This window comes from Schistocerca piceifrons, chromosome 2, assembly GCF_021461385.2.
Source record: "Schistocerca piceifrons isolate TAMUIC-IGC-003096 chromosome 2, iqSchPice1.1, whole genome shotgun sequence".
Lineage (NCBI taxonomy): Eukaryota > Metazoa > Arthropoda > Insecta > Orthoptera > Acrididae > Schistocerca > Schistocerca piceifrons.
Window position 1 is genome coordinate 654620267 of NC_060139.1, and position 21045 is coordinate 654641311.

Below are 21045 nucleotides of genomic sequence, written 5' to 3' on the forward strand. Positions count from 1 at the left end.
GAAATGAAATTCTTGAGAAGAAAAAGACGTTTCTCTCAAGCAAAGCACATAAGAAACGCTTCTGTGCGTCAAATACTCAAAGTGGAAAAAACTGAACGTAGACCCATAAAAGGTTCCCGAAAGTGACGTTAAATTGTAAATCAATTGGAAGAAGAGAGCTACACTATCAGATCAAAACCCCTATGTAGTGCGGATATGACCACTAGATGTCACAAGAGGTGGACGCGTCAGAATAAAAGGAGGCGGTGAGTATTGTGTTGGCAGTACAGAACCAGTAACAGCAGAATGGGTCAGTGAGGAGAGCTCAGTAACTTCGAACGTGGACCAATTCTTAAATATCATCTAAGTAAAAACACCATCACGGACATTTCATTCCTTCTGAAGCCGTCCAAGTCGGCTGTTGGGGAGGCGGCACTGAAGTGGAAACGCGAAGGAACGACCTCAGCTACACCAAGACAGGCAGAACTCATGTAGTGACGGACAGGGACTGTCAAACATTGCGGAGGCTGGTTGTAAAAAATTGCGTGAAATCAGCGGAAGAAATCAGTTGCGAGTTTCAAAGTCCTATCACCAGCCCAGCTAGCAAAATAACACTGCGTAGTGCGTTAAAAAGATTGGTACAGAATGGTCGAAGAGATGCTCAAAAGCCAAACATTTATATCATCAATGATAAGCGACGCTTGAGGTGATGTAAAGAGCGCTGGGCAGCGGACGACTGGAAACAAGACATTTGGATTGACGAACCATCCTATATCCTCTGGCAATCCAAAGGAAGAGTTTGGGTTTGGCAAATGCCTGAAGAACGTTACCTGCCACCATGTGTACTGCCGACAGCGAAGTATGAAGAAGGTTGTGTTACGATTGTTGTTGTGGTCTTCAGTCCGAAGAACGGTTTGATGCAGCACTCCAAGCTACTCTATCCTGTGCAAGCGTCTTCATCTCCGAGTAACTACTGCAGCCTACATCCTTTTGAATCTGCTTACTGCATTTATCTCTTGGTCTCCCTCTACGATTTTTATCTCCCCTGCTTCCCTTCGGCACTAGACTGGTGACCAGTTGATGTCTCAGGATGTGTCCTATACGTGATCTAGCCATCTAATCTTCAGCATTCTTCTATAGCACCACGTTCCAAAACCTTCTATTCTCTTCTTATCTAAGCTGTTTATGGCCCATGTTTCACTTCGATACACGGTTACACTCCATAAAAAATACCTTCAGAAAAGACTTTTAAAAACTTAAATCTATACTCTATGTTAACAAGTTTCTCTTCTTCAGTAATGCTTCTCTTGCCATTGCCAGTCTACATTTTATATCGTCTCTACGTCAGCCATCATCAGTTACTCTGCTGCACAAATAGATGGGTGTTGTGTGATGTCCTTAGGTTAGTTAGGTTTAAGTAGTTCTAAGTTCTAGGGGACTGATGACCATAGATGTTACGTCCCATAGTCCTCAGAGCCATTTGAACAAATAGCAAAACACATCTACCACTTTAAATGTCTAATTTCCTAATCTAATTCCCTCAACATCGCCTGATTTAATTCGACTGCATTCCATTATCCTTGTTTTGCTTTTGTTGATGGTCATCTTATATTCTCTTTTCAAGGCAGTGTCCATTCCATTCAGCTGGTCTTTGAAGTCCTTGTGTTACGGTGTGGGTGTGTTTTTCGTGGTTAGCGGGTGGCCCTGTTATTGCGGTTACGGAAACGCTAAATGCAGAATGATACGAACATATTTTACAACACTGAGTGCTGCGCACAGCAGAGGAATAGTTCTATGACCATGGCTGCTTCTATCAGCATCAAAATGCATAATGTCATAAAGTAGCATCTTCGAGGCAATGGTTTGTGGGCAATTACTTTCCTGAAATGGACTGACTTGGCTACCCAGAGTCGCAAACCTTAAGTCAACAGAATACCTCTGGGATGAGCTGAAAGTCAACTTCACTATTATGTCTGGTTTCGGCTCTTTGGGAAGAATGGGCTGCCATTGCTTCGCAGACATTGAGACACCTCAGTGGAAGCATCCCCAGCATAGTTCAAGTCGTCATAAAGGCGAAGGGTGGACACACCCCGCATAAACGACCGCTAAAATGTGTCCGAATACTTTTGATCAGATAGTGTAGAAAGACCAGAAAGTGAAATAAAGATAAATTGTGAAGACAGACACGGCTCCAACCCTAATCCATGACGAAAAGAAGGAGAAGAAGATATCGAGCTCAGAAATATGTGTTGCAGTGGCGATATCTGAACGTTTGGATTCGAATGTTGGTGCATCTACCAGGCTCCCACTTCAGAATCTACATACCTCCAGACCCTACGTCCCTGCAGCAAGAACAGTGCTGTATCATCATTTGTCTTATCGACACTTAAACCACTCTGCACGCCGTATTCCAAGTGCTGATACCGGAAGAAAGAAACAAGCTTTCGGCATCAGGTTTGTACACCCGTAGTCACTAGAAGCACCTAGGGGAACCGGTGCGGGAAAAAAAGGCGGTAGCACTCCTCTTGTTAAACGAACTGTGACGCAAACTGATACTTAAAAGTGGGGCGAAGATTCTGCCGTTCGCTCACACTCCAGCGAAGTATGGCAGACAACTAAGTGAGCCACGAGGCGTTGGGTGGGCGAGCTGCCGAAAACACAGCCATGACATGTTACCTCATCGGAGCGGAACAAGAGACTGGCCAAGCGACGGTGTGGCGTGCGTGGCATCTGGAAAGCGTAACTAAGCTCTCCCTCCGGCGGAAGTGACCAGCGATGGTGCTGGGGGCTGATTTCCAGCCTGCTGCTACAGGTGGAGGCGATGGAAGGAGTCGCCATAATCTCCACAAATATTCTGAGTAATTTAAGGAACGAATACGAACTTATATGGACTCAAATGAACCCTAGTCCGAAGGCCACCACCACTACCACCAACTGAACATATTTGGTAAGTACACAAATTCTCTGCATCAGGCCCGTTTATCTTGAATAGGTCTTAGTACAGGACATTGACCAGTGGAGCATAGGAACGCACCGGTAGTAAACTGCTCGCCCAGTGCAAGAATTCTTCGATTTTAATCAACCGATCTCAGGATGGAAATGAACGTCGGTTAACAAAATTACACAAGTAACTGCAGGTTAATGTCCACGAAGTTCGAAGTACCTGAAAAGGCTGGGCATTTTGATCTAATTAATACCCAAGTCTATTGCTGTTACTCTCTACTAAGCTCTGTGTGTAATTTATGGTTTCTACTGTGACTTGCCCATGTCCTTGTGAGTGGAAATTTCCAGCGTGGACTACGGTGCCACACCTCTACTTTTTAATCCCGATTTTTTCCAGTGAAGCAATCGATGCACAATGACATAGTCTTACCAATACGGTGATGAAAGAAGATCCGTGAAAAACCAGGTTTACAATGGTCTGCGCTGGCAAGAGAAATGAGATGGGTGTCCACAGCGGAAAGATAAGACATGCGCACTAGTCACCGATGTGCGGAAGCACTTACTCTTGTCCGTTACTTGCTCCCTTCCTGTAGAAACCAGCTAAGCAGCACATGGCAACAAGGACTGAAGCAGTGGTAAGCAAGCTAAGCACTTGTTTCCAAATGCACCAAACATGCTACCAATGCTTTTGATAACGTGACACTATAATTTAACACAGACTTTTTCGAGTAAATCAGGACACAGTTAATTGTTGATGTTTAGATTTGACTAAGATGCATGGATCCCTGTTGTGATCAAGTCTGTGTGCACTCCGGTGGTAGGAAGAAAGGAAACAAGGTTAGAGTTTAATGTCTCAACAATAGAGAGGTCACTAGAGGCTGCGCTCAGGCTCCGATTATGGGAGGATGGGGAAGGAAATCGGCTGTGTCTTTTCAAAGGAACCGTCCCCGCATTTAGGGGAAATCAAGGAAAAAAAATCAATCTGGATGACCAGATTGTAATTTGAACCGCCATCCTCCCAAATGCGAGTTCATTGCGACACATCACTCGATCACTCCGGTAGAGGTTATATACACGTCTGCAGTGGTTGTTTCATGGCATGCATTGGCGGCGCTGAACTTACTAAGACGTCATTTACTTACGGCCATTATGCCAAAGACAATTCTGGACAATAATGTACCCTCTAGATCACAACTTTTCCTCTGACAGAAAACTTTGAGAATCCTCGTACTTTGATGGAACTCTTTGTTTATTCTGAAAATTAGAAAAATTTTGGAAGACGAGAAAATCTTGTTTAATTCAGCGCTTACTTCACTTTTTCAATCATAACTAATAACACAGACACCATAATAAAATTTTAAAAAATAATTAGTATCGTAAAAATAACTACAGAAAAAAACGCCATATTACGAGGATTGCCCAGAAGTAACGCAACGCATTTTTTTTTTCAACTCTTTATTGAACATAATGAGAAATACACACACGAAAGAATGGTGTTTTATCTACAAACACTATTTTTCCACGTAATCTCCATCCCGTTCTATGGCCTTCCTCCAGCGCGAAACAAGGGCGTGTATGCCCTGTCGGTACTAATCCGTGTGCTGGTGGCGGAGTAAGTGCTTCGCTGTGTGAATCACCTCTTCAACGTCCCCAAAATGTCTTCCACGGGTGGCATCCTTTAATGGGTCGAACAAGTGGAAGCCCGAGGGGGCTGGGTAAGGGCTGTAGGGTGGATGGAGTTAACAGTGTGTTCAGCAGTCCTCAGACTTGTATGGAGCCTAGCGTTATCGTGTTCACCTGGGTTGCTGTGGCGCCGAAATCGCGGGAAGCGCGTTTTGAGTTTTGTTAATGTGTTGACATGTGCTTCTGAATTAATGGTACCGCCTCTTGGCATCGCATCAATGAGAATCACAACTTCACAGTTCCACGACACGATGGTCATGACCTTACTGGCGGAAGCAGTTGCTTAGAATTTTTCTTCTGTGAGGAGTGGGAATGGCACCGTTTCATCGACTGTCGTCTTGTTTCGGCTTCAAGATGGTGGACCCAGCCAGGTTTCATCAACTGTCACAATCTGGGACAAGAAGGCCTTCCCCTTAGCTTCAAATCGTTGCATCAAAATCGAGACAAATGTTTTTTCTGCGCGATCCGCTATAAGACACCGCGGGACTCATCTTGCACACACTTTTGAATATCCAAGTGTGCGGGTAATTGCATCCACACTTCCTTTGCTGATTGACAGATAAAGCGCCAACTGCCGAGTCGAAATGCGTCTGTCCTCGAGAATGACAACATTAGCTCTCTGCAACATGTCAGGTGTGACAGCCATGGATGGTCTCCCCGACCGCTGCAAATCATGGAACTCCGCCGAAACGCCTTCTGATGACCTGACCCTCCGTGCCCAGCGACTAACTGTACTTCCGTCGACAGCAGGTGTTCCGTAAACTTTGCACAAGTGTCTGTGAATATTCCCTACAGTTTCTTTCTCTGCAGTGAGATACCCAATGCCGGCACGTTGCTTTTAACTTATATCACTTACAGACGCCATTTTGAAATTGTCCTGCAGCTACGCTATCTGTCGGAAGTGAAGGAAACTTGGAGCGCTCACTCGGGAGACTTCAAGTAATAAACACGTAACGTTTCGCAATCGTAGCATTGTTTTCCGCTGAGAAAAAAAAAATGCGGTGCATTACTTTCTGGGCATCCCTCGTATTAGTAGTTTTTTACAGAGCATTTATTCACTTCCCACGGAACACGATTGGTTCTGCCAGCAGCATACTGAACTTTCTTATGGCGAAGAACTTCCGGTCTTCGTTTGATCAACTTTCTGGAATATTTTAACTTAATGCCCATCCAGTACCTTCAAGTGACAAGAACTGCAATCATCAATTACAGACCACGGCAGGTTGATTTGCGTATACCAAGGATCATCCACCTACACACAATACTTTCACTACGGGCTGTGTTACAACACGGTAAAAAGAAATAAACCAAGCGAGATAATCAATTGTAAAGAACCGAACAATGACAATATATAAGAGAATATCCCTGGATATCAGCATTACCTCAGCAGTCACATGCAATGTAGACACCTGCGGCTCAGTAAATTGGGCGTTAAGAACTATAGAAAGAAAAAAAAAAAGGTTTTAAAGATGCAGCTGCAAGGAATGCTGAAGTCAGAGGGAACACGGCAGTAACTAACACGGGAGTGTTGAGAAGACTGAAGAAAGAATATACTACACTGAAAAGTGTCACCGCAAGGAGTAAACAGCATGGTAAGTTATTGAAGCCAGTTTCGCAACATGAGAGAGGCAAAAATGATGAAACGAAGTCAAAGAAGAAGGTCACGATGCAAGGACATGCATGGCATCAGAGATGGAAGCATAAAGACACTAGATGCGACACACGCTCTACGCTGCTGTTTGGACGCAACAGTTTAATATCAGTGTCACATGGAGACACAGGTGCTGCTACACGGTATTACCGCGCTCGTATGCAATTGGGCAAGTATTTTGCTCTGTTATCAGAGTTCCACAGCGTCAGAGAAGTGCCAGTGGCGATGTGGGCGATTTGCGAGAGGTTAAGGAAGTAGGATGTTACTGGCGGTTTGGCGACCGCACACATCCTAGTGTAGCACTGCTCGGTAACAGTAACTTTGCCGCCTACAGCCAGTGTCCATCGTAACGTAGCAGCAGCCAGCGCCGCCATGAAGAAACTCGTCAAGTTTAGGCTTGGGCTCTGCGCCATCGAGCTGGTACGTGCCAACTGAGACCACCTCTCACCTACCCTCTCCCCAAATCAGTGGCTTATCCTACTTAAGCCATCGTCCTTCGTTGGTCGCTTCGGCCTAGACACATGCTTGCTGTGAACTTCTCCTCTACATCTGTCGGTCGGTTGACGCTACTATCATTCAGTTTTCCTCAGTCCAATATCTTCAGTGTAATTGTCTACTCACATTATGCACGGCATTTCTCGTCTAACGCTATCACAGACTACTCTCTCACATTTTGCCTTCTTGCATCCACATTGTGAGACCTGGGCAGCTGAGCTTTCACTTTAATTTTATTCACAGTGTCGGTACTGTACGATCTGTTTCAAAGTGTGCCTGTTTCTTACTCACGAGTTTCGCGGTCTCTTATAGATCCGAAGATGTTTCTGTTTAAATGCTGTTAAAATTTGAGCATTTGTCTGCCTGTAGGGCAATGTTTGAAATTTACATACGTTACTGTTTGTACAGAAGACTGAGAATGTCTAATTTTTGACATGTGTCCAGGTGATTTATTATCAACGCGCGCTGACATTTTTGCCTCAGTTTCGAGTGCACTGTTACTACATTCATGAAAAATTCTTCCCAATAATTTAAAGAAGGCCGTTCATTTCACTTCTGTAGCAATATTACTCTAATCTTGCAACGTGGACAAAGAAGGCGCAAGCAAATTTACTCGTTTTTAGGCTGCGGAACTACTACGTGCCCCAAAGCAGTGGTTTCCAGTCTTTCTGAAACCATTATCCCCCGAGTGTGATCAGTAATTAGCTAGTACCCACTTATTCTCGCCCCGCCCCACTCCCCTCGGCGCCCACCACCACTATCCGCCCACCACATCAACATTACCCTCAAGTAAATTTTAAGATGAGAAAGAACTTTCTTTAAACATATTTATTTTTCAAACTACGAAAGATAAATGATACTTTGTTTCTGTGGATGTTTTGTTAAACCATGAACTAATGAGTTTGAGACATATGGTACTGCTTGTTTCTAACAAACTTTTTTATAGAATGATGATTAATTTCTCAGCGCATCGCGAGTGCTATCTACAACTCCTTTAAGAAATGAAAGCTGACTACCCACACTAGGGAAGACACTTGTAGCAAAACATGCTTCCTCCGCAAAATTCCTCTCCCTAGAGACACTTGCTTCGTCCACATACTGTACTCCTCATTTAAAATTAACAAGTTACGTTGTGTGCACTATACTTAACTGTTTGTAAATCACTTGACTGCTGGACTCCTTACTTCTGAACTGGCAGAAATTACAAGACAGCCTGCCAATGGTTTTTTTTTTTTTTTTCAGGGCATTACTGCTGCTACACCACTACCACTACCACTACCACCACTACTACTACCACTACTACTACTACTACTACTACTAATAATAATAATAATAATAACAACAGCAGTTTAGTAGCCATTACATGGTTACTATTGTGCTGCAGTGTCAATTAGTATGTTTATGTGTTGCGATGTGAATAATGAAGCATTGTAGGAACTACCTACAACTCGGAAAATTCATTTTCATGACATATTTAAGCACATGCGTTAGACGTGTGTCTGACCTCTACTTTCATAGAGGCACTGTAAAAAGTGCAAAGTGTCTGCATAGTGGGTGGATGTGTGAAGATGATGATAATTCATTCCTTTCACAAGCTGAAACCTCCACCACCCACGTAGTGCCATACGTTAATGCTTGTATTTGAAAAAAAAGTCTGTAATTACTGCAAATACAGGAAAATTACATACTCATTGTACAGTCACACGAAAAAATAATTATTACCTTTTTAACATAGCTTAGCTTTGTCAGCGACACACAGTCCAATCCTTTTGTTTTTACCTCTCAGAAAATTTCACTTTACCCCTCAGTGAGTGACCATGCATAGGTAGGGAACCACTGCTCTAAAGGTTAGATCTAATAGTACTTGCGTACAATACTTTTATGGAGTGTATAAATGCCTAGTCGTAATCGAGGAAGAAGTAGACTACTTCAAAGAAGCGATGCTAGGATTATGACCAGCCACTTAATACACCAGTTCCCGAGAACAGTCGGTAATCTGATTTGTGAAACGTTAAGAGTGTCGACACGCCGTAGTACAACTGTTTACTTCCAGTTCTCAAGACAAATATTCAAATCAGTCCACAAACCCTGTTACGCCTTTTCATGGAAGCAGTACAAGGACAGAGAGATTACGACGCGTCCGCCACAGCCTAGCAACTGTGCCCGGAAAGAAACCACCACTCTGCAGCGGATCGTCTTCTGTAATGAAGCTTTCTGACATTAAACTTTTGCCGTATAAGGAGTCCAAGCGAGACTTTTGTCCTTCAGGGACGGTGATCATATGATCTCCTTTCTCCTCATTGCGCTAGCTCAGCTAGATTTACAATTAAACTTTCTTGAGGGCTGCAAGACTAGAACAGAGATCAAAAGTTTCCATAGCACCATCATTCGTGTCGAAAGGCAGAAAACTGGATTCAAAACTCGGTTCGCTACACATTTATTGCAGCTCTTAGGCGTGTTAACAAGGGGCTGGAGAAGGCACTGATGGCATAGGGCACGGGTCACATTTCAGTGGTGCCAGTTCAATCTATCAGTCGATCGGGTTTCATTAGGCATGGCCTGCACCTCGGTAGGTACGGGAAGGTGAGGCTGGCAAAGCTTATAGGTGACAAGCGTAGTGGGTGGTGGTGGGATCACTCATGGAAAAATTCCTGTAGTAGTTGGTATTACAGCTGCACCTTTTTTAGATTGAAGTCAGTTGTTAGGTATACCTGCTTGAAGGAAGTCCCTCTCACTAAGGGCTCACCTTCAGAGGACGTCATGTTTCCAAGTAGAGAAGGAATTAGCATATTCCATCAAAGTATAAGAGGTGTTAGAGATAAAGTTAGTAAACTGCTTGTAGATGTTGACTCTGAAATTATTGGTATATCGGAGCACCACATAAATAATTTTACAGTTAGATTAATTGGCTGTTTTTCAAGGAGTTCCGCCTTGTGAGGTGGTGGAGTGGCCATGTACGTAAAGAACAGTATTCCATTTGAGTCCATAGACGTATCACAGCACTGCACTGAACAGATTTTTGAATGTTGTGCAGGGGCAGTTGAATTTAGTGAAACTAAATTTCTAATTGTTGTTCTTTATAGGGCCCCTAACTCTGACGTCAGAGCATTTCTGCTCAAGCTGGAGAGGGTTCTTGATTCACATTTTGTAGAAAGTACCAGAAATTAGTTATATGTGGTGACTTCAATATTAATTTTGTGTATGCTGGTGCAAGAAAAAGGATGTTGGTAGATCTAAATTCATATGATCTGATGCTGACTGCGTTTTCTCCAACTAGGTTGCAGGGGAACAGTAGCACAGCCATACAAAATGTTTTCATTCATTCTTCATTACTAGATGGGCATTCTGTTAGTACAAGGGTGAATGGCCTTTCAGACCATAATGCACTAAAAGGTTTCTGTACTCAAACAAATGTCACATATAATTACAAACGATGTAGGAAAGTTAATCCAACAGCAGTAGAGTGTTTTTTAAACCTCATCAAGAAACAAGAGTGTCAGAATGTTTATAGTGCCGATAACATAGATGACGAAGTTGCTTTCCATTAGAACGTTCTGAACGGGGTACTAGCAGTAAAATGCACCCCGGGTGGCTGACTAGTGGGATAAGAATATCTTGTAGGACAAAATGGGAATTATTTCAAAATGTAACAAGTAGTCACAATCAAGCTGCAGTAGCCCATTACAAACAGTACTGTAAGGTGCTTGAAAGTGTTATCAGGAAGGTAAAGAGCATGTGGTACACAAATAGGATAGCTACTTCACAGGATAAAAAAAAAATCCATATGATCAGTTGTGAAGGAAGTGTCTGCTCAGCACCACAATATTGACGATATAAAGTCAGTTCGTAGTAAAAATATTTCTGTTACTCATAAATCAGATATATTTCCAGTATTTAACAATCATTTTCTGAGCATTGATGGTGAATTAAATAAAAATTTAGTTTCTACAGGGAATCATAACTCTCTTGGCAAATGCATTTCCGAGATTGATGTCAGAAATATTCTTCTGTCATACAGACAAGGGGGAAATTTAGTCAATAATTAAATCACTGCAGACTAAGGACTCTCATGGATACGATGAACTGCTTAGCAGAATATTAAAGTACTGTGCTGCACTTGTCAGCCCTATATTTAGCCATATTTTTAAATTTTCCTTTAGGAATGGTCAGTTTCCTGAACGATTAAAGTACTCAATAGTAAAACCGCTTTATAAAAAGGAAGAAAGGGATAATGTAGACCTATTTCTGTAACATCAGTGTTTGCTAAAGTTATTGAAAAGGCTGTGTATGTAAGGATAATTGATCATTTTATATCACACGATTTGCTATCAAATGAACAGTTCGGCTTTAGGAGTCGTTTAACAACTGAAAATGCTATATTCTCTTTTCTCTGAGAGATGCTGGATGGGTTCAACAAAAGGTTTCGAACACTAGGCATATTTTTTTTATTTAACTGATGCGTTTGATTGTTTTGATCCCAAAGTATTGCTCCAGTAGTTGGACCATTACGGGATACAGGGCGTAGCTCACAATTGGTTCACCTCTTACTTTAGCAACAGACAACAAAAGGTTATTATTCACAGTGTTGAGAGTGGCTGTGATGTGGGGTCTGAGTGGGGTACGATCAAGTGGGGGGAGGGGGGTGGGCTCCCCAGGGATCAGTATTGGGGTCACTCCCGCTCCTCATTTATGTAAATGATATGTCCTCTAGTATTACGGGTAACTCTAAAATATTTCTGTTTGCTGATGACACTAGCTTGGTAGTAAACGATGTTGTGTGCAACATTGGCTCGGTTTCAAATAGTGCAGTTCACAAATAGTGCAGTTCATGACCTAAGTTCATGGATTGTAAAAAATAAACTAACGCTGAACCACAGTAAGACTCAGTTTTTACAGTTTCTAATACACAATTCAACAAAACCTGACGTTTTAATTTCACTGAATGATTATATGGTTAGTGAAACTGAACAGTTCAAATTTCTAGGGGTTCAAATAGTATAGTAAACAGTCGTGGAAAGCCCACGTTCAGGATCTTATTCAAAGATTTAATGGTACCATTTTTACGATTCGAACGGTATCTAAAGTTAGTGATCGTTCGACACGAAAATTAGCCTACTTTGCTTATTTTAATTCGCTTATTTCGTGTGGTATTATATTTTGGGGTAGCTCTTTTTGGCTCAGAAACGGGCCGTTCGGGCAGGGCAATAAGTGGTGTAAGTTCACGAATTTCTTGTCGATCCCTATTCACGAGTCTGGGTATTTTAACAATGGCCTATAAATATAAATATATATATATATATATATATTTCCTTACTGTCATTTCTTGTTAACAATATTAGTTTATTCCCAAGAATCAGCAGCTTTCACTCAGTTAATAATCGGCAGAAATCAAATCTGCATTTGGATCGGAATTCCTGAACACTTGTGCACAAAGGTGTGCAGTATATTGCAGCATCCATTTTCAGTAAGTTACCACAAGAATTCAAAAATCTTAGCAGTAATCCATGCGCTTTCAAATCGAAAATGCAAAGTTCCCTCATGGATCACTCCTTCTATTCTGTGGAGGAGTTCTTTGAAAAATTAAGCTGATCCTTGTTGTACTGTTGATTGCGTGTACTTAATGTTATGGCCTGACTTTTTTCGGGGTCACAAACATTTCTGTTATTACTTTTATGTTTTAATATCATGTACTGACATGCTCCATGACCTTAAAGATTTGCTCCTCAATTTGGTCCTAAGGAACTTAAGGTGTAAATAAATATATTTATTCTCTGCCAAGAATAAAGCAGGCACCTGGCAGTAGGCTGAGAGTTTAAGCCTGGAATGTCAATAAGATCACAATGTCATTTTGGTGGAATCTGTGAGATGGAAAAAAATTGAACTAGGTGTCGCAGAAGGAAGCGTGTGCACGATACTTGAACAGCTGGGGCTGAAAAAAAAGCTGTACTACTAAGATTTCTGGAGCTCTCATTAATGACCGCAAAAAAATTGAATCGCTGAATGTTTACAATTATTGGTACAGTATCACCGTGGTGCAAATACATTTCTTGGCCCTATCGTGAAAATAGATTTCACCATTTCGAATCAGAAACAAAAAGGCAGTCAGTGGAGTATAGATGCAGCAGTTTTCAGTCCGAGGAATGGTTTGATGCAGCTCTCCAAGCTACTTTATCCTGTACAAGCCTCTTCATCTCTGAATAACTACTGCAGCCTACATTCTTCTGAATCTGCTTACTGTATTCATCTCTTGGTCTCCCTCTACGATTTTTATCCTTCACATTTCCCTCCAATACTAAATTGGTGATCCCTTGATGTCTCAGAATGTGTTTCGTCAACCGATCGCTTCTTTTAGTTAAGTTGTGCCACAGATTTCTTTTCTTCCCGATTCTATTCAGTACCCCCTAATTAGTTACATAATCTACCCATCCAATCTCGAGCATTCTTCTCTAGCACCACATTTCAAGACCTTGTATTCCTCTTCTTGTCTGAACTGTTTATCGCCCATGTTTCGTTTCCATACATGGCTACACTCCAGACAAATACCTTCAGAAATGACTTCCTAACACTTAAGTCTATATTCCATGTTAACAAATTTCTCTTCTTCAGAAATACTTTTCTTGCCATTGCCTCTCTACATTTTATATCCTCTCCAATTCGACCATCATCAGTTATTTGGCTACCGAATCAGCAAAGCAGATCTACTACTTTGTCTAGTGTCCTGATCTAATTCCCTCTGTATCATGTGACTCAATTCGACTTCATTCCAGTATATTTCTTTTGCTTTTGTTAGTGTTCACCTAATATCTTCCTTTTAAGACGTTGTCCATTCCAATCAACTGGTCTTCCAAGTCCTTTGCTGTCCCTGACAGAATTACAATGTCATCGGCAAACCTCAAAGTTTTTATTTTTTCTCCCTTAGATTTAACTCCCATACCAAATTTTCTTTGGTTTCCTTTCCTGCTTGTTCAGTGTGCTCATTGAATAACATCGGGGTACGCTATAACCCTGCCTCACTCCCTTCTCAACCACTGCTTGCCTTTCATGCCCATTGACTCTTACCACTGCCATCAAGTTTCTATACAAGTTGCACATAGTCTCTCGCTCTCTGTATTTTACACCTGGTACCCTCAGAATTTCAGAAAGTTTATTCCAGTCAACTTTGTCAAAAGCTTTCTGTAAGTCTACAAATGCTATAAATGTAGGTTTGCCTTTCCTTAGCCTATCTTCTAAGGTAAGTCGTAGTGTCAGTATTGCCTCACGTGTTCCTACAGTTCTCCGAAATCAATACTGACTTCCTCGAGGTTGGCGTCTACCTGATTTCCACTCTTCTGTAAAAAAATTAGTTTTATTACTTTGCAACCATAACTTATTAAACCAATAATTCGGTAACATTTACACCTGTCAGCACTTGCTTCCTTTGAAATTGTAATTTTTATATTCTTCTTGAAGTCTAAGGTTTTTCGCCTAGCTCACATATCCTGCACACCAGATGAAATAATTTTGTCGTGGCTGGTTGTCCCTGTCCCAAGACTGTAAGTAGTTCTGAGGAAATGTCGTCTACTCCAGATGTCTTGTTTCCAGTTAGGTCTTTCAGTGCTTTGCCAAATCTTTCTCAGAATATCGCATCTCCCACCTCATCTTCATCGACGTGCTCTCCTCATTCTATTACACTGCCTTCAAATTCATTTCCGTTGTATAGACGCTCAACATACTCCTTCCACCTTCCAGTTTTCCCTTCTTTGCTTAGAACTGGTTTTCCAGATGAGCTCTTGATATTCATACATGTGGCTCTCTTTTCTCCAAAGGTCTCTTTAATTTCCCTGTAGCCGACATCTATCTTCCCCCTTGTGATATATACTTCCAAATCCTTACATTTGTCCTGTTACTCTTCCTGTTTAGCCATTTTGCACTTTCGTCAATCTCACTTTTTAGATGTTCGTATTCCCTTTCGCCTGCTTCACTTACTGCATTTTTATATTTTCTCCTTTTATTAATTACATTCGATATCTTCTGAGATATCCAACTATTTCTACTACCCAAGGATTTCTTTGCGTATTTGATGCTCTGCTGCTTTCACTATATCATCTCTTAAACCTACCCATTCGTCTTCTGTTATATTCCTTTCCCGCGTCCTAATCAGTTGTTGCTAATGCTCCCTCTGAAACTGTCATTAATTTCCTGTTCTTTCAACTAATCCTGGTCCCATATCCTTACTTTCCTAGCTTTCTGCAATTTCGTCAGTTATAATCCACAGTTCACTACCAATAAATAGTGATCAGAGTCCACAACCGAGATTGGATATGTCTTACGAACTATAATCTGATTCCGAAAGCTCTGTCTTATCATTATGTAATCAATCTCGAACTTCACGCTGTATCCAGGTCTTTTTCAAGTATACAACCGCCTTTCATGATCCTTAAACCAAGAGTTACTGATTATTCAATTATGCTCTGTGCAAAATTCTACCACGACGGTTCCTCTTCCATTCCTTTACGAGTCTATATTCATCTAGTATTATTTCTTCTCTTCGTTTCATTATCATCGAATTCCAGTCCCCCATCACAATCAAATTTTTGTCTGTCTTAAGTATACGAATAATTTCTGTTAATATCGCACATTTCCTCGATCTCTTCTTCATCTGCGGAGTTAGTTGGCATATAAAATTGTACTATTGTAGCGGTTGTGGGCTTAGTATCTATTTTTGGCTACTATATTGCGTTCACTACACTGTTCATAACAGCTTACCCGAATTCCTATTTTCTTATTGATTATTAAAGGTGCGTCTGATTTTGTATTTGTAATACAGTATTCAACTGACCAGCAGTCCTGTTCCTCCTGTTGCCGAACTAATTACTACAGTATCCAACTTCAACCTTTCCATTCCTCTTTTTAAATTTTCTAGTCCGTCTGTCCGATTAAGGTATATAACGTTCCACGCTCCGACCTGTGAAACGCCAGTTTTGTTCATCCTCATCATGAAATCCGCCTCACTAGTCTCTGCCCAGAGATCCGAATCGGCGACTATGTTACCTCGGGAATACTATTTTACCCATGAGGATGCTACCTCGGAAACAGTAATAAATATACTGTCGAAAAAAAAAATTAGTACATCTCGAAAGACGACGATGATTTCGTTCCGATGACAGCGTGTGCCAGATAGGAGATAGCAGTTGTACCATTATCAAATGGTTTCAAATCGTCTGCCAACAGATAGCGTAGTAGCACAGCTACCAGAGCGCCATCTGTGTCTACACTTTAACAGGGAATGCTCATAGCCAGAAGGCTCGGTGTGGTGCAAACTATGTAAAACAAGCAGGTAACCATGCCACTGAGATGTACTCGTGCTTTCTACAACGGAATGAGCGAGTTTGGAAGGGGTCAAATCATGGCCTTCAGAGTGACGGAATGGCCCTTTCGGAGAACTGCCGCAAAAGTTGGACGCGCTGCGTTAGGTGTACAACGATGCTGATATCAGGGGTCACGTGAATATTCTCACACCCGAAGACGAGGTTCTGGACGTTCATGCAACAAATACGCCCGGCAGGATAGCCGTATTGTAAGGGTAGCAATGGTAGATGGTTCAGCGACCGCAGTACAGAGCCCAGACATGAACTTTGGCGAATCGGTTATTAGCAGTGGGATATGGGCATGCACAAAAAAAGGTTCAAATGGCTCTGAGCACTATGGGACTTAACTTCAGAGGTCATCAGTCTCCGAGAACTTAGAACTACTTAAATCTAACTAACCTAAGGACATCACACACATCCAAGCCCGAGGCAGGATTCGAACCTGCGACCGTAGCAATCGCGCGGTTCCAGACTGTAGCGGCCACCCCGACCGACTGTCATGAAGAGCTGTACTTGGCATGCATAGACGTGCATGGTTCGAGTGGTAGTTGCTACCTTAACCCTTAAGAGAAATTTACCCACCGGCATAGCTTTTCCGTTCAAGTAGTCTGGCGGGCCAATCAAACTTATTCCAAAAGTCCTTGACGCATGGAAGAAAGTGATTAAATCGCAGCAATGCATCATCAACAAAATATTCAGCGAACCCGAGTTCAACCAATTCATCACGCTACACAAAGATTGACAGTTTTTCCTAGTTGCAACATTTACTGAATCCTAAGCGTTCATAACAGGAAATAAAACAACTGGAACGAAAATATTTGCAGTCTGATTGAATATATAATTAAACATCGTAATATTAAGGCACAATATGACCTAAATGATTTAAAATAACCGGAATTGCTTTTCAGTGTGGTGTAACTGACGCAGAACCATTCCCCGTTAATCCGCATCAAAAATACAAGTGTTTCTCTGGGTTGTGCTCGCAACGTGTTTGTATGTACACTAGGGGCCATTAAAATTACTACACCAAGAGGAAATGCAGATGATAAATGGGTATTCAGTGGAGAAATATATTAATCTAGAGCTGACATGTGATTACATTTTCACGCAATTTGGGTGCATAGATCCTGAGAAAGCAGTACCCCGAACAACCACCTCTGGCCGTAATAACGGCCTTGATACGCCTGGGCATTGAGTCAAACAGAGCTTGGATGGCGTGTACAGGTACAGCTGCCCATGCAGCTTCAACACGATACCACAGTTCATCAAGAGTAGTGACTGTTGTATTGTGACGAGCCAGTTGCTCGGCCACCATTGACCAGACGTTTTCAATTGGCGAGACATCTGGAGAATCTGCTGGCCAGGGCAGTCGTCGAACATTTTCTGTATCCAGAAAGGCCCGTACAGGACCTGGAACATGTGGTCGGGCATTATCCTGCTGAAATTTAGGGTTTCGCAGGGATCGAATGAAGGGTAGAGCCACGTGTCGTAACACATCTGAAATGTAACGACCACTGTTCAAAGTGCCATCAATGCGAACAAGAGGTGACCGAGACGAGTAACCAATGGCACCCCATACCATCACGCCGGGTGATACGCCAGTACGGCGATGACAAATACACGCTTCCAGTGTGCGTTCACCGCGATATCGCCAAATACGGATGCGACCATCATGATGCTGTAAACAGAACCTTGATTCATCCAAAAAATGACGTTTTGCCATTCGTGCACCCAGGTTCGTCGTTGAGTACACCATCGCAGGCTCTCCTGTCTGTGATGCGGCTCAAGGGTAACCGCAGCCATGGTCTCCGAGCTGATGGTCCATGCTGCTGCAAACGTCGTCGAACTGTTCGTGCAGATAGTTGTTGTCTTGTAAACGTCCCCGCCTGTTGACTCAGGGATCGAGACGTGGCTGCACAATCCGTTACAGCCATGCGGATAAGATGCTTGTCATCTCGACTGATAGTGATACGAGGCCGTTGGGATCCAGCACGGCTTCTGTATTACCCTCCTCAATCCACCGATTCCATATTCTGCTAACAGTTATTGGGTCTCGACCAATGCGAGCAGCTATGTCGCGATACGATAAACTGCAATCGCGGTAGGCTACAAGCCGACCTTTATCAAAGTCGGAAACGTGATGGTACGCATTTCTCCTCCTTACACGAGGCATCACAACAACGTTTCACCAGGCAACGCCGTCTTCTTGGTGTAGCAATTTTAATGGCCAGTAGTGTATCTACAGATTTCTTTACATAATAATCAGCATGTCTATTGTGAAACTTTTAGCTGTGTTCCAGCTATCCAGTACCGTCTACAAAGACTGGTGTCTGTTTTGAGCCATACCTTGGCGGCATTCCGTTGTCTCGTTTGAGATAAAAGTCAAAGTGAGAAGTGGGCCGTAGATGTGCCATTCTACTGTATTTATTTATGGTATGGTTTTTAAGTAGAATATTAAATATAATACAAACAATAATACATGTAGAGTAAAAATCTCTCGGTGTACATGCCGCGTCAATTCAGGATAAAACTCCAAGCTTTCGACCACTACCTCCATGGTCGTCGTCAGGGCTAAAACTGACTGTCATGAACTAGCGAGGTTCCCACTTTTATATGCAAAGGACGGCTTCTGATTGGCTGGAATACGTCATAGCAACAGCGATATGGCGCGTAGTGAAGTGGTGCCCTCTACTTCCATAGATGTGGTTACTATCCCGCGTTGCTTGCAGCGCCATCCCTTGAATCAGGAGGTAAAGTGCGAGAAGTTTTTCTCTGCGATTTTTCTTTATCCAGTGCACTCTTCCAAGTGTAGCTAAGTGCATAGCTGTTGTCTCTGTTAAAGTTATTATCGCTAAGTCTAATTTCGACTGCTTCCCGGATCACAGAGTCCCAGTAATTCGATGCGTGGGCTATTACTCTGGTTTCTTCAAATAAAATCTTATGCTTGTTAAGCAGGCTATGTTCAGCCACCGCTGATTTTTCCAAATACCTGTATTTCAGGTGACGTTGGTGCTCGATGCAGCGGTCGGCAACAGTTCTTACAGACTGGCCCACGTAATTCTTGCCGCATTCGCAAGGAATAGTATAAATTCCCGGCACTCTTAAGCCAAGACTATCTTTGACTGGTCTCAACATTTCCTTAATTTTTCCTAGGTGGTCGGAAAACTGGTTTTATTCCTTGCCTCTTCAGGACTCTGGCTGTCTTGCTCGTTGTAGCACCGCAAAAAGAAAGCCGCGCTATGTGCTGGTCCTCTTCTTGTATGTGGCCGGGCATCGTGTCTTACTTTCTTGGACAATACTGATTTAATTTCACCGGCAGAATAACCATTCCTCTTGAAAACAGTCATCAAATGGTTAATCTCGGGACCGAGGTGGTCTTTGTCGGAAATAGTCCTGGCTCTGTGTACTAAAGTATTCAGCATAGAGCTCTTCTGAGACGGATGATGGAAGCTATGGCTATGCAGATATAAGTCTGTATGGGTTGGCTTCCTGTACACATAATGGCCCAGTCGTCCATCCGGCTTTCGTTCCACCAACACATCTAAAAAAGGTAACTTCCCTTCCTTCTCTACCTACAATGTAAATTTTATGTTTAGATGTACACCATTCAAATGTTCGACGAACTGCTGCAGCGTGTCGCTGCCGTGTGGCCAGATTAAAAAAGTATCGTCGACGTATCTGTAGAAGCATGATGGGCGGAGGTGAGCACTGCTCAGCGCTCGTTCTTCAAAGTCCTCCATGAAAAAATTCGCTATTGCTGGTGACAGTGGCGAACCCATGGCTGTTCCATACGTCATTTCATAATAATTTCCACTGTATAAAAAGTAAGTGGTCGTCAAGGTATGCCGGAACAACTTCAAAATTTCTGAGGAGAAATGAGCAGCCAACAGTTGTAATGTGTCATCCACAGGTACTTTGGTGAACAGAGAAACCACGTCGAGGCTGACTATGATATCACTTGGGCCTATCTTCATCTGTTTTACGATACCAACAAACATTTTTGAATTTTTAATATGATGTGGGCAGTGACCAACTATAGGCGCCAACAATTTAGTTCAAATGGTTCAAATGGCTCTCAGCACTATGGGACTCAACTGCTGAGGTCATTAGTCCCCTAGAACTTAGAACTAGTTAAACCTAACTAACCTAAGGACATCACAAACATCCATGCCCGAGGCAGGATTCGAACCTGCGACCGTAGCGGTCTTGCGGTTCCAGACTGCAGCGCCTTTAACCGCACGGCCACTTCGGCCGGCTAACAATTTAGTTAAGTGCTTTGCAAGCTTGTACGTAGGAGAGCCAATAGCGCTAACAATCGGTCTCAACGGGACGGTCTCCTTATGAACCTTTGGCAAACCGTACAGTCTTGGTGGCCTAGGTGCTCTCGGCCGTAAGTTCTTCACCAGTTCGTCGGAGAGGCCAGAGTTTTTTAGTAGCTCCCTTGTCTTCCTGCTGAGCGCCGATGTGGGATCCCGTCTGAGAATCCGGTATGTGCTGTCCTCCAGTAATAATCCAACTTTCTTGTGGTAATCTGTAGCATTGAGGATTACCATGACGTTCGCCTTGTCAGCAGTTTTCCGACCACCTAGGAAAAATGAAGGAAATGTTGAGACCAGTCAAAGATAGTCTTGGCTTAAGAGTGCCGGGAATTTATACTATTCCTTGCGAATGCGGCAAGAATTACGTGGGCCAGTCTGTAAGAACTGTTGCCGACCGCTGCATCGAGCACCAACGTCACCTGAAATACAGGTATTTGGAAAAATCAGCGGTGGCTGAACATAGCCTGCTTAACAAGCATAAGATTTTATTTGAAGAAACCAGAGTAATAGCCCACGCATCGAATTACTGGGACTCTGTGATCCGGGAAGCAGTCGAAATTAGACTTAGCGATAATAACTTTAACAGAGGCAACAGCTATGCACTTAGCTACACTTGGAAGAGTGCACT

General features: G+C 42.6%; 1 protein-coding gene across 1 annotated transcript in view; it reads left to right on the top strand.

Moving 5' to 3' along the window:
- The first annotated feature begins 6560 nt into the window (after positions 1–6560).
- Positions 6561–21045, top strand: part of LOC124777084 — a 33031-nt gene continuing 18546 nt past the window's right edge. The window contains exon 1 of the mRNA XM_047252364.1: positions 6561–6676. Within this exon, the coding sequence (XP_047108320.1) occupies positions 6629–6676 (48 nt within the window). The 5' untranslated portion in view covers positions 6561–6628. The remainder of the gene's footprint in view (positions 6677–21045) is intronic.